A 15177-nucleotide genomic window follows, 5' to 3' on the forward strand; every position below is an offset into this window, starting at 1 on the left:
AGACATTTGATAGACATTAGGAATAGTCCAACACCAACGGATTGTATAATTGTGTCCTAATATGTGAATAACTATCAATTTAGAAGAACAGATAAAATAGCAATGTCATTGTTTTGTTTATTTAACATGACTCATTTATCACGGGGTTGACGTGTCACTATTTGGGGATTCTCACATGTAGGTAAAACAATCATCATGCCAACTTGGTTTCAATTTCGACCACACACAAACGTCGCTGTGACGTTTACGGAAGACAGGTTATAAAGAAACACCAGGAGTCAGTCGGACAGGCAGCAGCTAGCAGGCAGAACGAGAGTTTTAAGAATCAGAAGAACGTTCATTCACCGGCGAATTTATAACTTAAAACGTTGGCAACTAGCGCAGACGTAGTACTGTTATACGTAAGTAGGCATGGCTTTTTATTTGATAAATAAGTAAGTGCCGATTTATTAACTTAAACTTTGTTAAAGTTTTGCTGTACGGTTGGTTTCCCAGTACGCGCCTGACAGTAGACGTTTTTGTGAGAGATCTTCCGAACAAGAATTTCGCATTAATATGAAAATACTACATGTCTCAAAGTCGATATATCTTATCTCGATATTGTGCCGAAAATCTCCCCCTGGCAGAATTCTTTATTTTTTCCCCTCAGGCCACCATTGAATTATCCCCTCCAATAACCTTTGAACGAATTATGTTGGCGACATGAGGTTTGAGCCATTGGCTTTCTTAGAGGAGTATTTTTTAAAATTGACAACAGTGGGTTAACTGCCTGTTCAGGGGCAGAAGGACAGATTTGTACCTTGTCAGCTCGGGGGTTTGAACTTGCAACCTTCCGGTTACTAGTCCAACGCGCTAACCACTAGGCCACGCTGCCGCCCCACAATTAACACATTTTATTTTACACATTGGTCAAAAGATGCGTTTTTGATTGTACACACTACTATTTAAGACATTCTGGATCATTTAAAATGATTATAATTTGGTGGGTACTTATTTGTCCTATTTAACACATTTAGGCAGCTACAAGTGTGTTGTACTTGTATGCGCATTGGAAGGAAATATATATATTTTTGCATGTCCCAACTCCAAGTGCTTTGCTCACGGTCACATTTACATATTTATCACTTTCAAACTAGCAACCTTTCAGATACTGGCCCAAAGCCCTAACCACTATGCTACCTGTCACCTAATTGATGTCATGTCAGACTCAGAACTCACAGGACAAAAGGGTGTGCCTTGGTATGTTGTCTTCCCATTTCTTGGCATCAGTTACGCCCTTTACCACCACATGAGTGCTGCTGCTCTCTAGAGGTTGTTTTAATGTTTTTTTTTCAGTGAAAATTCTCATTCTCTATTCCCAATGTGCTGTTTGGGGGGACTGTGCATTGCACTCTTCCAGGAAAGTAAACTGTTTTTAAACTGCATTGGAAAACTTACAGATCAATGTTGTTGGATTTGTGTAATAGGCTGTTGCAGCTATACACTCACTTCCTGTTCCTGGTTTGTTTGTTTATTTTTGTTTAGGGAGATGGCAAACAGCAATGCCAATGGGAGTACCAACAGTAATGTGAATGGGAGTGCCAAAGCTGGGCTGCCAGGGGATATGGATGGCATGGAGGACAGTGTGGAGTTCAGGCTGATGATGGCGTATGCCCAGAGGAGGAGACCTAGGGAGGTGTTGTGCCCGCTACCTCAAGGCACAGACACCCAGCCGGGTGGTGCACAGACACTAGAGGGCCATGCAGACACATTTATAAAGAAGGAGAAGAAGAGGAAGAAGAAGGGGATGAGAATGAGGCTGCAGAGCTTGTTGAGCTGTATCCGACCCCACAGAGACAGTACAGCTGTAGCATCAGGACCACCAAGAACACCATCACCACCAACGGGCACCCAGAGGACCTCCTTCAGATCCTTTGGCAACTGTGAGTTTGTATCAGGGGAAGGAGAGACGGGAGGGTTGTTTGATTGCATGTGTTGGTGTAATACACTGTTCCTTACATTTTAAAGTATGTTTCTTCTTTAGGCAGATGGTTTGTTGTCATGCCAAGTATACTAAAGCTGTGTGTTTGTTTCCGGTTTAGCGAGAGATGAGCTGGGGGAGGTAGCTGACCGGTTGACTCAGATTGCTGACGGAGTGACCTGCAGTTATGGGGACCTGGAGACTGACGGAGAGGAAGGTATAAGACCAACTCAGCCGTCATATATGGGATGTATTCATTAGGCACCAAATGGAAAAGTGACTGAAAATGGGAGGGACTACCTGATCTTGTCAAATAAGAATCGCAAGTACAATGTTCCTTAATCAATACGACCCTGAACTCCTCTTTGTTTTTTACCTATGACCTCTAACCCTTACCCTCTTATCTCTGCCTTTCAGATGCTATAGAGAGGCTGGTGGGGCTTCTGCTGAGAGGAGCGGGAGACAAACTCAATGAGGAGGTAAAGTATGGCAGGAAATATCAGTTTCTGTAGGTAGAACCTGTGTGATTGTGTAGTTCTCTGCCCACTTGGTGTCCCTCTACACACAGATAATATTAGTCTATCTGCAAGACTGGGATCCCCTCACAAAGAGAAATGGAAAAAATTAATAAATTTTTCATCACATGGGCATTCACCCAGAAAATACTTGTGGGATTGGAGTGTAAACTTTACTGTCCTCTATCATGTCCCTGGCAGGTCCTGAAGGACGCCTCTCTGTCCTCAGAGCTCTTTGGCTACAGCTTGTATGAGAGGACCATCTCCACCTTCCTCGGCAGACTTGGCCTGACCTCGGACCCCGGCACTCAGGGGTCACCCACGGCCCAAATCGCCATGACTTGTGAGGTAATCATGACAGAATTACATTTACCTAAAACATTTTTTTCTCAATCCTTTTTCTAACTAATGGCCATTTTCCCAGACACATATTTGAACATACTCCTGGACTAAAATGCATGCTCAAGAATCCCTATTGAATGTTTTTTTTACTCCAGAAATAAGATTAATCTGGGTCTTAGAAACTGTCCCTGTAAGTGCTTTACATTGTATGCGGCTAAATCACCCATTGGAGTACCACAAGCATATATACCCATTTGGTTGCATGGCAGCCATTTTGTGTCAACTCTCAACCCTCTGCTCCACCAGGTGACGAGTCGCCTGTCAGCGGTGGACAGCCTCCCTATGAGCCGGGTGCTGGGATTTGGAGCGAAATACCTGCAGGATCACTTCTCTTCCTGGGCCATACAGCAGGGTGGATATGTACGTACATACAGAGAGATATATCGCCTATAGTACTGGAGGTCCACCTTCTTGTTCCTATCAATGATCTCCAGCTGACAAAAATATCAATGTTATTTTGTGAGATGTTGGTCAAAACAGCTTTCATTTCTCTCTCAACAGGAGGAAGCTTTTGTGAATGATGAGGAGGAAGTCGACTGAGTCAGAGGGATTTTCCCCATCCTATACACACATTGGTTCTTCCTGATTATCCACCCTTTTCCCAAAGTATGCTCTTGCGCACTTTCTTCCATGGATCAGAATTTCATTGGTGTAGTTATTGGCTAAAGTGAGTTTCCACCATTGTTAAATACATGATGGGAAAGGGTGGAGAATTGGGATGTCGCCCTCTAACCCCAACCCCTAGAGAAGTTTCAACTCAGGTTAATATTGCATGCCCAATTTAACATTGATTTTGCACAAAGAAACATGCACATAGAAATATCGACTGTCTTCCAGAGCCATAGTATATAAGAAAATGTACATCTCAAACCCCATTCCTTTTTTTTGAATTATACATTGATATGATATAAGAATGTATGTGAAAGTACTGTATTCAGGTGTTTTGTTAACATTTTAATTTGGACTATAGGAATGTAAAAAAAAACACACACAAAAACATATTTACTTGATTATTTTATTTTTTATTGTTAGAATAATAATGATGATGAGACTGTCGACTATTGATGTAGCCTATACTGTCTGATCCAAATAATGTTTACATAAAGCAAATAAGTCAAAGAGATCAACATACCAGACCTCCAGGACTTATGTCCTCAGTTGATCCAGAGATTGAACCACTACATGGTTAAACCATGACTGGACCAAAGACTGGGGCAGCTACTGTAGCCTACATATACTGTATGGAAGTGCATCTATTCTTACACTATATGGTCACACTTTCATTCTGTGTGCTGAGTCTATGCATTGGAATGTCTGACTTGTTTAGGAATAATTAAACAAATTCCATGTTATGATTATAGTGTTCAATGTTAACACTGATTTAGACAGCTTTGTGACTGATTTGTTTCAATATTGAATATTTATTGAATAAAAATAGATATGTTGAAGACTCCTGACATTGTGTAAAATGATTTAGGACCAAGTGGTAATTTATATTGAAATGCAATCTCAGAATCATCACGCACAGCATGCATGTACAGGTATGTCACTCATGTGCAAGTATTGTGTACAGGTACGTCACTCATGGAGGGAGGGGGGATTTCTTAGGGTCTGTACTGAAATGAACCTAAACGGTTTCCTGCACCTGCTTACAGACAACAAGAACAGGTCAGAGCGAGGAAACTGTCATCTATTCACACAATGTGGATTTCAACATATAGGTAACATGTACTAAAATAAACACCTTGTTCTGTATCTCATCTGTGTTGCGCGCGAAGAAGACTCGTCGTTGCTGTCGCCTGTGTGCCCGAAAGAGTGCGTAAGATCATGCACCAAAGTAGGAAGTACTCACCGATGCGCTACATCGCCTGATCGGCGTATCACAGTTAGCTGTGGATATCGCTAATAAATCAGCACTGAAGACTGAACTACAGTCGAGGGGAATTGTCAACCCGCCTAGGATGTACAATTCGAAAGTCAAGGTAGTCCGAGCCGACCGAAGGCATACCTCTACTCCAAGCAGGAGTCTGGAAAACATCGAGGCGGTCTGGTGCAAGATCAGAGCGGACTCGTTACCAAACCTCGAAGAGAGAAGACCGGAGCCGATGAAGGTGATGAACCCCGCGGAGAACGGCTGCCCTGTCCGCGGCAGTAGGAAAAGGGGGTTCAAGCCCCCGGATGTGAGGACCATATTCTCCCCCAGTGAGAGAGACTCCCAGATGAGGGGGGAGGGACACACCTTCTACCTTGGTCTTTCGGGCGCATGGTGCGATGTTTGCCGCGTATACATCCTCCACTTCTCCCTGATGTGTTCAGGTGAGTTCTACAACTGTATTATGTTTCAGTTGAGATAGCTTGACTGTCTTAACATCAATATCATCTACTACAGCAGACAACATACTGGTTAACAGAGAGCCTCAAGGTATGAAGCTTATCGATTTAATTGATTTATCAACTGGATACCTAAACTGCCTTATGAAACTAGACTTTCTTACAGGCTCCATACAATCTGGATATTAAGATATATTCATACCCCTTGGCTTATTACACATTTTGCTGTGTTAAGCTAGAATTCAAAATGTTTTTTTTTGTCACCCATCTATACAATGTTTTTTAGACATTTATTAAGACATGTATTCAGAGTTAAATACGGAAATATCTCAAATACACAGGTATTCACACCCCTGAGTCAATACTTTGTAGAAGCACCTTTGGCAGCGGCGATTAAAGCTGTGTGTTTTCTGGTTTAAGTCTCCAAGAGCTTTCCACACCTGGATTGTGCAGTGTCTTCCCATTATTCTTAAAAACAATTCTTCAAGCTTTGTCAAATTGATTGTTGATCATTGCTCGACAACCACGGAAAAAGTCAAGGGTTGGGAATACTTTATGTTGGTTGTACATGTTCAGGATGGCTACGTACAGTCTACCTCTACGCACACACTCACACCGTGCTGATAAACTGGTTTATAAACTGTACATTTGTACACATGCTTTCCTCTCGGCTCAGCTTTCTCTGTATTCTTCCACTGATAGGCACTCACTTCCTCGATCTAATGTCCCAGGCACCTGTTTACTGATGATTGATACAGTACATTCTTGTTGCTACTCCTATCATTGCTGCATTACTCCCCACTGGGCAAAAACCGGTTGAATCAAAGTTGTTTCCACATCATTTCAATCCCCCTAATCTATGTTATGACGTTGAATCAATGTGGGAAACTGATTGGATTTGCAAAAAGTCATCAATTTAAGGGCATTTCTTTTAACCTAAATCCAATGACATGGTGACATTTGTTGATTTCACATTAGTTGACAACTCGACCTTGAACTGACGTCTGTGCCCAGAGTGGTCCATCAGTCATCACACGTTTAAAAGCATTGCTTGTACATTGATGGTTTCAAAGTGTAACAGCATAGCTTCCGTCCCTCTCCTCGCCCCTACCTGGGCACGAACCAGGGATTTATTTAACAATTTCTTGGTTATTACATGATTACATTTGTGTTACTTCATAGTTTTGATGTCGTCACTATTATTCTACAATGTAGAAAATAGTACGAATAAAGAAAAACCCTTGAATGAGTAGGTGTGTCCAAACTTTTGACTGGTACTGTATATGATGATTCTATGTGAGTGAGTGTGTGCATAATACAGTTGAAGTCAGAAGTTTACATACACCTTAGCCAAATACATTTAAACTCCGTTTTTCACAATTCCTGACATGTAATCCTCGTAAAAATTCCCTGTTTTAGGTCAGTTAGGATCACCACTTTATTTTATGAATGTGAAATATCAGAATAATAGGAGAGAGAATGAGTTATTTCAGCTTTTATTTCTTTCATCACATTCCCAGTGGGTCAGAAGTTTGAATGCACTCAATTAGTATTTGGTAGCATTGCCTTTAAATTGTTTAACTTTGGTCAAACGTTTTGGGTAACCTTCCACAAGCTTCCCACAATAAGTTGGGTGGACGAGTCCTATATCGAACATATCCTGAAAGGCCGCTCAGTAAGGAAGAAGCCACTGCTCCAAAACCGCCATAAAAAAAGCCAGACTACGGTACACATTAAAAAGTACACATTAAAGGAAAAGCATTCTGTCTCCTAGAGATGAACGTACTTTGGTGCGAAAAGTGCAAATCAATCCCAGAACAACAGCAAAGGACCTTGTGAAGATGCTGGAGGAAACAGGTACAAAAGTATCTATATCCACAGTAAAACGAGTCCTTTAACGACATAACCTGAAAGGCCGCTCAGCAAGGAAGAAGCCACTGCTCCTAAACCACAATAAACTACGGTTTGCAACTGCACATGGGGACAAAGATCGTACTTTTTGGAGAAATATCCTCTGGTCTGATGAAACAAAAATAAAACTGTTTGCCCATAATGACCCCAAAAAAAGGGGGAGGCTTGCAAGCCGAAGAACACCATCCCAACCGTGAAGCACGGGGGTGGCAGTAATCATGTTGTGGGGGTGCTTTGCTGCAGAAGGGACTGGTGCCCTTCACAAAATAGATGGCATCATGAGGTAGGAGAATTATGTGGATATGTTGAAGCAACATCTCAAGACATCAGTCAGGAAGTTAAAGCTTGGTTGCAAACAGGTCTTCCAAATGGACAATGACCCCAAGCATACTTCCCAAAATTGTGGCAAAATGACTCACAAAGCCCTGACCTCCAATCCTATAGGAAATGTGTGGGCCAAACTGAAAAAGTGTGTGCGGGCAAGGAGGCTGCAAACCTGACTCAGTTACACCAGCTTTGTCAGGAGGAATGGGCCAAAATTCATCCAACTTATTGTGGGAAGCTTGTGGAAGAGTAACTGAAACGTTTGACCCAAGTTAAACAATGTAAAGGCAATGCTAACAAATACAAATTGAGTGAATGTAAACTTCTGACCCACGGGAATGTGATGAAAGAAATAAAAGCTGAAATAAATCATTCTCTCTACTATTATTCTGACATCTCACGTTCTTAAAATAAAACAGGGAATTTTTACTAGGATGAAATGTCAGTTCCATGTCTATGTACATAGGGCAGTAGCCTCTAAGGTAACCATGTGGTAGCCAGCTAGTGACAGTGACTAAGTTCAGGGCAGGGTACTGGGTGGAGGCTGACTAGTGATGGCTATTTAACAGTCTGATGGCCTTGAGATGGAAGCTGTTTTTCGGTCCCAGCTTTGATGCACCAGTACTGACTTCGCCTTCTGGTTGATTGCGGGGCTCGGGTGGCCTTGATGATGTTCTTGGCCTTCCTGTGACACAAGGTGCTGTAGATGTCCTGGAGGACAGGCAGAGTGCCCCCGGTGATGCGTTGGGCAGACCGCACCACCCTCCGGAGAGCCCTGCCGTTGCTGACGACGCAGTTGCCCTACCAGGCGTTGATACAGACCGACAGGATGCTCTCAATGGTGCACCTGTAAAAGTCTGTGAGATTCCTAGGTGTCAAGCCTAATTTCTACAGCCTCGTGAGGTTCTTCACCACGCTATCTGTGTGGGTGGACCATTTCAGATTTTCAGTGATGTGTACGCCGAGGAACTTGAAGCTTTTCACCTTCTCCACTGTGGCTCCGTAGATGTGGATGGTGGCTTGCTCCCTCTGCTGTCTCCTGAAGCCCACAATCAGCTCCTTCATTTTGTTGACGTTGAGAAAGAGGTTATTTTCCTGGCACCACTCCACCAGGACCTTTGCCTCCTCCCTGTAGGCTGCCGCGTCATTGTTGGTAATCAGGCGTACCACTGTTGTGTCGTCTGCAAACTTGATGATTGAGTTGGAGCTGTGCGTGGCCACGCATTCATGGGTGAACAGGGAGTACAGGAGGGAGCTGAGCACGCACCCTTGTGGGGCCCCTGTGTTGAGGATCAGCATAGTGGAGGTGTTGTTGGCTACCTTCACCACCTGGGAGCGGCCCGTCACAAAGTTCAGGACCCAGTTCCACAGGGCTGGATTCAGACTCAGGGCCCCGAGCTTGAAGGGTACGATGGTGTTGAAGCCTGAGCTGTAGTTATTGAACAGCATTCTTACATAAGTGTTCCTCATGTCCAGATGGATAGTGCAGTGCGATGGCAATTGTATCACCCGTGGATATATTGGGGTGGTATTTATCCCTGTCATTCACACAGAACCATTGGCCTTATAAGCCCAAATGGTCAGCTAGGCCTGTGGGCCTCGTCCAAAGCCATTTACATGGAGAGGTGAGAAGTTGGTGAAATTAGATTAGACACAGAGGAGATGGGGGATTAACATGACCATTCATTCACCACAGGGAAGTGTTAGAGACCTGTTGTGCTCCTGGATTGGAAATAACTTGTTGTAATTCCCCATGACTAGATCAGTTTTCATTCTCCACTGAAGACTGTGTGTGTCTCTGTGTGTGTCTCTGTGTGTACTTGCCTGCCTGCGTGTGTGTTTGCCCTAGCGCCCAGCTGCTGTTTGTGCAGGTGCAGTGACAGTGTGGCTCCAGAAGACACTACTCTCTCATTGTGACAGGTTAATGACCCATCACAATGACCACACACACTTTATGTATTACTATTCTTGTGGGACCTAAAATGTATTTCAATTCATAATCCTATTTACCCTAAACCTGACCTTAACCCCTAACCCTAACTCCTTCACCTAACCCCTAATTGTAACCATAACCCTTAACCCAACCCCTAAAATAGCCTTTTTCCTTGTTTTACTATCCTTATGGGGATTTCCAGTACTCACGAGGATAGTAATCCTCACACACACACACACACGCACACACGCACGCACAGGGTGAATGGGGGGGCAACAGTAAGGGGAGGGACTAGCACAGGCCAGACATGACACAGAAAAGCCAGACAGGGCAGGATAGAGGGGGAGAAAGAGAGGAGGAGAAAGAGGGTAGAGAGGGGCCAGAGTGAAAGACAGTCTGGGATTTGCAGGACCGGGGCAACCTTATGTTGGATCTGCGCAGTGCTCTCTGCAAAATGGAGCCCACTATGTATGCGTTGGAACCTGGGTGTGTGAGCATATGAGTGTGTGTGAGCTCTGTGTGAGTGAATGAGCAATGGGACTGGCTAAAGGATTTGGGAGGACTCTGAGGAGGTTATCAGGTTTCTTCTTCCGTGTTCCCAAACTGATCCGCCGCTCTGGACGCCTGGAACTAAGCCTGCTTTGGAGGAACTCTGGTGAGTGTGTGTGTCTGTGTGTGTGTCCGTGTGTGGGTGAGTACGTTTGTATAGGAGAGTGTGTGTATCTGGGCCTGTGTTTAGCCAACCCCAGAGCATGGTGGTAAGGCAGACAGACGGTTTGGTGTCCCTTAGAGGCCATGAGCTGAGAGATAAAATAAGTGTATAAACACATTGTTTAGGGACCTACAGTTCAGGTCCACAGATGCAGTGTTGTGTCCACAGACAGATCACTCAATGTCATCCCTGACCTGTCATGAAACACCCGAGACTCAGCACAAACACTTTGTGTGGAAGACAAGGCAGGTAAACAGACAGACAGACTCTGCAGAGAGACCGAAAGACAGAGGAAGGGATACCCGTGAGAGGGAGAGTGGAAGATATGCACGTTCCATAATTAAGTGTGTGTGCATTTCAGTTAGGTGTTTAGCAGCCATGTGTGAAAAGGCTCTTAAGTGCTGAGGGAATGGGTTTAGTCCCGTCGCTGGTGTCTATGGGGAACGGATTACCGTTGATTTAGGAAAACAACACTACCACAGTGGAATGACAACCCTTCTGTCTCCTCCACTGACAGTCAGCACGGTCTGAGACCACCTGCTGTCCTGGCAGTGTGTATGTGTGTTTTTAGTGCGGTGTGTTTTGTTAGTGGGGGCCTGAGTGGAGCCGGATAGGAATGAGAGACGTGGAATTCCGAATTGAAGTCTCCGAATGTGGAATGGGGAACTAAGAGGGCTGTTAAGTTTGCGCAATGCTGCTCCAAGAAGGATATCTATTTTCTACAGTCTAAAGAAAGCGCAGGAACAAATACAACGCACCACCTGTCTGGACTAGACACACAAACACACAGCTCTCCAGCCCCAGAACATTCTACTCCTATTTACAGTCCAGAGCCTTAGTGTCATACCAACTGCCTCAGTAAGTTGATCACGTCGACCCATAGCTCAGATACAGCTATTGTGCCTACTGAAACACAAGGCTTCACTCCAGCTTTGATTACAGGATAAGAAAACTATATCTCACTCACTCACACACACACACACACACACACACACACACACACACACACACACACACACACACACACACACACACACACACACACACACACACACACCATCCCCAAACACGCACACAGGTCTACCTGGTCACAGCGGGACTCCAAGAAGAGTAGGCTTGAGTACTGTTATGTCTTCTGGCCCTCTCTTACTTGCTTTTAAAACCAAGGCTATGGTCTTTACATGTTGGGATTGATACTGCAAGATGTGTGTGTTGTGGGGAGGGGGAGGCAGAGTTTGGCTGAATTGGCTCTTGGCACGTCAGTGAGAAGGTCGCCACAGGTTCCTCATCTCTCCTCCCAGCACACAGAGACATGGTTAGACAGCCAGCTCTAAATACTACACACAGCTGACACTGGCTAGGCTCAGGGGCGAGTGGTGTTGGCACGCATCTGTTTGTGGAGTGTGTTGTTGTTCTTTGTGGGAGTGTGGGAAGATGCTGACTTGCGCTCTGTTCTCCTCTCAGCTCCACTGATTAAGTCCGATTGATTGGTTTTGCCTGGCTGATTACAGGAAGGGCTACTATCAATGAGACAGCACAGCTATACTACACACACACACACACACACACACACACACACACACACACACACACACAACACTCCCCACAGGCCCAGGAGACTCCCAGAGAGAAAAAAAAGTGCTTAACTCATCAGACAGACAGTAAAAATCATCATCAGATGTCAGTCTTTTGCAGTTGTGTAAGACATGGAAGTGTGTTTTATTTCTCCCCACTGGGGCGAGACAAATCTCCTCTAAGTTCATGCATCACAGGCATAGGGCCTTATGTCTGATGACATAGCCTGTGGTGGTGTTTGTTATTATGTCATGGCGTCGTGGACGGACAGTGTAACGTTTCCTCTCTGGTTCTGTCCCAGCGCCAGGGCCTAGCTGAGACAATACCCAGGCTTTGCCTAATTGTATCGAGAGCTACAGAGGGTTAGCGAGTGTTAGGGCAGGAAGCCTAGCAGACAAGAGCTGACCACCCTCTTTGTGTGCTGGTGAGCTCAGAGAGGAGCATCCCTGGCCTACACCCACACACACGTATGCACACACTCTCTCGCACACACGCACGCACGCTCGGACACACACACTCTCTCTCTCTCTCTCCCCCCTCCATCTCTCCCTCTCTCTTCTCTCCTACTGTCTGTGTGTCCATCACTGTGACCCACTGAGCCTCCATTTGACAGGCAAATCACCCACTCAGCACTACCATACATAGAGAGTGGGAGGGGGAGACCGAGAGTGAGTGGGTGAGTGTGAGAGAGAAAGCGAGAGAGAGTGGTAGCAGCTAGGCAAATGAGTCTCTGTGTAGGTCTGGGCTGGCGAGGGAGGTGGGGGGTTCCCAGTCCATACAGGCTATTGTTCCTGATGCTTGTTGTGCCTGTGTGTAAGAGAGTGAGTGCGTCGAAGCTGGGCCTGTTGCTACTGGCCAGTGGTGGTACAGTGTGCGCAGTGGTCAAGGAGTATTGGTTGAGCAGTGAGGGAGAGCTTCAGCGAGAAGAGTGTGTGAGGCAGGAGGGAAATGGTGTGCTGGTCGGGGATGGGAGCAGCCATCTGTAGACTGTCGGTGAAGCTCAGCCGGCAGGTGAAGAGGAGGTCCTCAGGTAAGAGAGGAGACACAGACAAACGCACGCGCACAGGCAACTCTGTTCCTGTACACCGGTGCTAACAACGAGGACTCGCTGGATGTTCTGTACTCTGCAGAGGGAGTGTCACAGTGATGTGTAATGTATTCTGTGTTATTAGCGGTCTCTCCCTGTCTCTCCTCCACACTGGGTTAATTCTAAGTGGGCTGCTGGATGCTGGCCAAGCCGGCGCAGAGAACGAGAGGGGAAAGAGAAAGAAAGAGAGGACACATTAGAGATTCCATCAACCTTTTTGTTCTGCCGCGGCGGAGTCACAGTGTGCACGGGAGGAAGTTTGTGTGTCACTTGTAGACTTTTCCCCAGGCCTGTCAGACAGACCTGATCGAAGGGCAGCGGAACAGTTCCCCTTGTTCTTTGTCACTCCGATGTATTATATCACGTTTACATTTTTCTTGCACTTGGAATAGTTTGGCATCGTGACTTCTGTTTCACTTGGCTGAGCTGAATGTTTTCGAGAGCTCAGGTGAGAGATTTTTGCAATGGTGACTGTGAACGGGGTCAGTGGGAGTGTTTGCATACTGTGGACAAGCTCATTTCCATCTCGTCCTTTCCCTCCAGACACAACACAACCTCGTCTGGTTTATTCATTGCTGTTGCTGGAGACCCGAGCCTGGAGTCCCAGGGAATACTTGCGTGGCAATTTGGGGTTGCGTTACAGATTAAATAAGTTAGTGGCTGGGTTATACATTAGTTATTTGGTTATGGATGAAACCTGTTAGGGGTTGGCGGAGTATTTCACATAGTACTTGTGACCTGAGTGAATCCACGGGTCTCTGTTAATGATCACGCTGCTATTGAGTCAAACACAGATGAAATATTTGAACTCCTTCTGGCAAGGTAGTGGCAGGAGTCTTCAAGAGGTGGAAGAATAACTAGAAGTATGAAACGAGGGTATTTGGTGCAGTGTTGAACGCCGCCCGCTCCGTTGACCCACACCGCGAGACAATGCAGGCTCTATGAGTCTGCCAGGTCAGGTCAGAGTGTGCTCTTTACAATTATTTAACAAGCTCCTCTCCTCCTGCTCCAGGGTGTAAGTATACGTGTCACCCAGAGTGTCGGGAGCGAGTGTCATTGGACTGTCACCCCGGTGGTCCTGTTGCCGTTGACACCCCCCTCAGCCAGGACCACCTTAACAACAATACACCGGCCATTGTGAGTACCCACCTTCTCTCTCACTCCCTCTGTGTGTCTGTGTTGTCTAATTAAAGGGTCAACACTTTGTTCCTTGAGATGAGTGCTGATATTATATTCTGTGATGGTCACATTATGACTGTATTTCGTGTGTTTTACCACAAGGGGGCGGTAGAGTGCATAGAATGAGTATTCGCCTTGCCTGTGATTACAGTGAGTGACTGAGACGTAGTTCACCAATGTACCACCAGATGACGCTCTCTCTGTCTCTATACTGTATCTCTTGTCATAGAACTCTTGGCTGGAGTGAGTGACTGTTTGGGGGATGTGTTGCTCTTAGGGTTTTTTGGGGGGATAAATGGCTTGGCTCTGGGTACTCTGATGGTATCATAGTGAAGGGTGCGTGTTTGGGATTAGCTAGGTGGGGCCAATGCTTTGAGACCAGCTGTCCATGTCATTCTCTATATAATAGGAAAGGGAAATGGAAAGTGGGGGATACCTAGTCAGTTGTACAACTGAATGTCTTCAATTGAAATGTGTCTTCTGCATTTAACCCAACTCCTCTGAATCAGAGAGGAGACATCCACGTCTTCGGGGCCCACGTCTTCGGGGCCCGGGGAACAGCTGGTTAACTGCCTTGCTCAAGGGCAGAACGACAGGTTTTTACCTTGTCAGCTCGGGGATTCGATCCAGCAACCTTTCGGTTACTGGCCCAATCAAATCAAATTTATTTATATAGCCCTTCTTACATCAGCTGATATATCAAAGTGCTATACAGAAACCCAGCCTAAAACCCCCAAACAGCAAGCAATGCAGGTGTAGAAGCACGGTGGCTAGGAAAAACTCACTAGAAAGGCCAGAACCTAGGAAGAAACCTGGAGAGGAACCAGGCTATGAGGGGTGGCCAGTCCTCATCAAATCAAATCAAATTGTATTTGTCACATACACATGGTTAGCAGATGTTAATGCGAGTGTAGCGAAATGCTTGTGCTTCTAATTCCGACAATGCAGTAATAACCAACGAGTAACCTAACCTAACAATTCCACAACAACTACCTTATACACACAAGTGTAAAGGGATGAAGAATATGTACATGTAAATATATGAATGAGTGATGGTACAGAACGGCATAGGCAAGATGCAGTAGATGGTATAGAGTACAGTATATACATATGAGATGAGTAATGTAGGGTATGTAAACATAAAGTGGCATTGTTTAAAGTGGCTAGTGATACATGTATTACATAAAGATGGCAAGATGCAGTAGATGGTATAGTGTACAGTATATACATATGAGATGAGTAATGTAG

The 15177-nt window shown here is 45.3% G+C and overlaps 2 protein-coding genes across 2 annotated transcripts in view; both read left to right on the top strand.

Annotated features, from left to right (window-relative positions):
* The first annotated feature begins 252 nt into the window (after positions 1-252).
* On the top strand, positions 253-4327 carry LOC115133201 (apoptosis facilitator Bcl-2-like protein 14). Its single transcript, XM_029666192.2, has 7 exons — positions 253-401; positions 1525-1922; positions 2082-2177; positions 2378-2439; positions 2677-2823; positions 3124-3237; positions 3379-4327. Exons 2-7 carry the CDS (start codon positions 1529-1531, stop codon positions 3415-3417), a joined length of 852 nt encoding a protein of 283 aa, XP_029522052.1. The 5' UTR covers positions 253-401; positions 1525-1528; the 3' UTR covers positions 3418-4327.
* A 459-nt stretch (positions 4328-4786) lies between these two features.
* Positions 4787-15177, top strand: part of rassf3 (Ras association domain family member 3) — a 52066-nt gene continuing 41675 nt past the window's right edge. The window contains exons 1-2 of the mRNA XM_029666188.2: positions 4787-5193; positions 13763-13887. Of these exons, the coding sequence (XP_029522048.2) occupies positions 4839-5193; positions 13763-13887 (480 nt within the window). The 5' untranslated portion in view covers positions 4787-4838. The remainder of the gene's footprint in view (positions 5194-13762; positions 13888-15177) is intronic.

This window comes from Oncorhynchus nerka, linkage group LG8, assembly GCF_034236695.1.
Source record: "Oncorhynchus nerka isolate Pitt River linkage group LG8, Oner_Uvic_2.0, whole genome shotgun sequence".
In the NCBI taxonomy this organism is placed as follows: Eukaryota; Metazoa; Chordata; class Actinopteri; order Salmoniformes; family Salmonidae; genus Oncorhynchus; species Oncorhynchus nerka.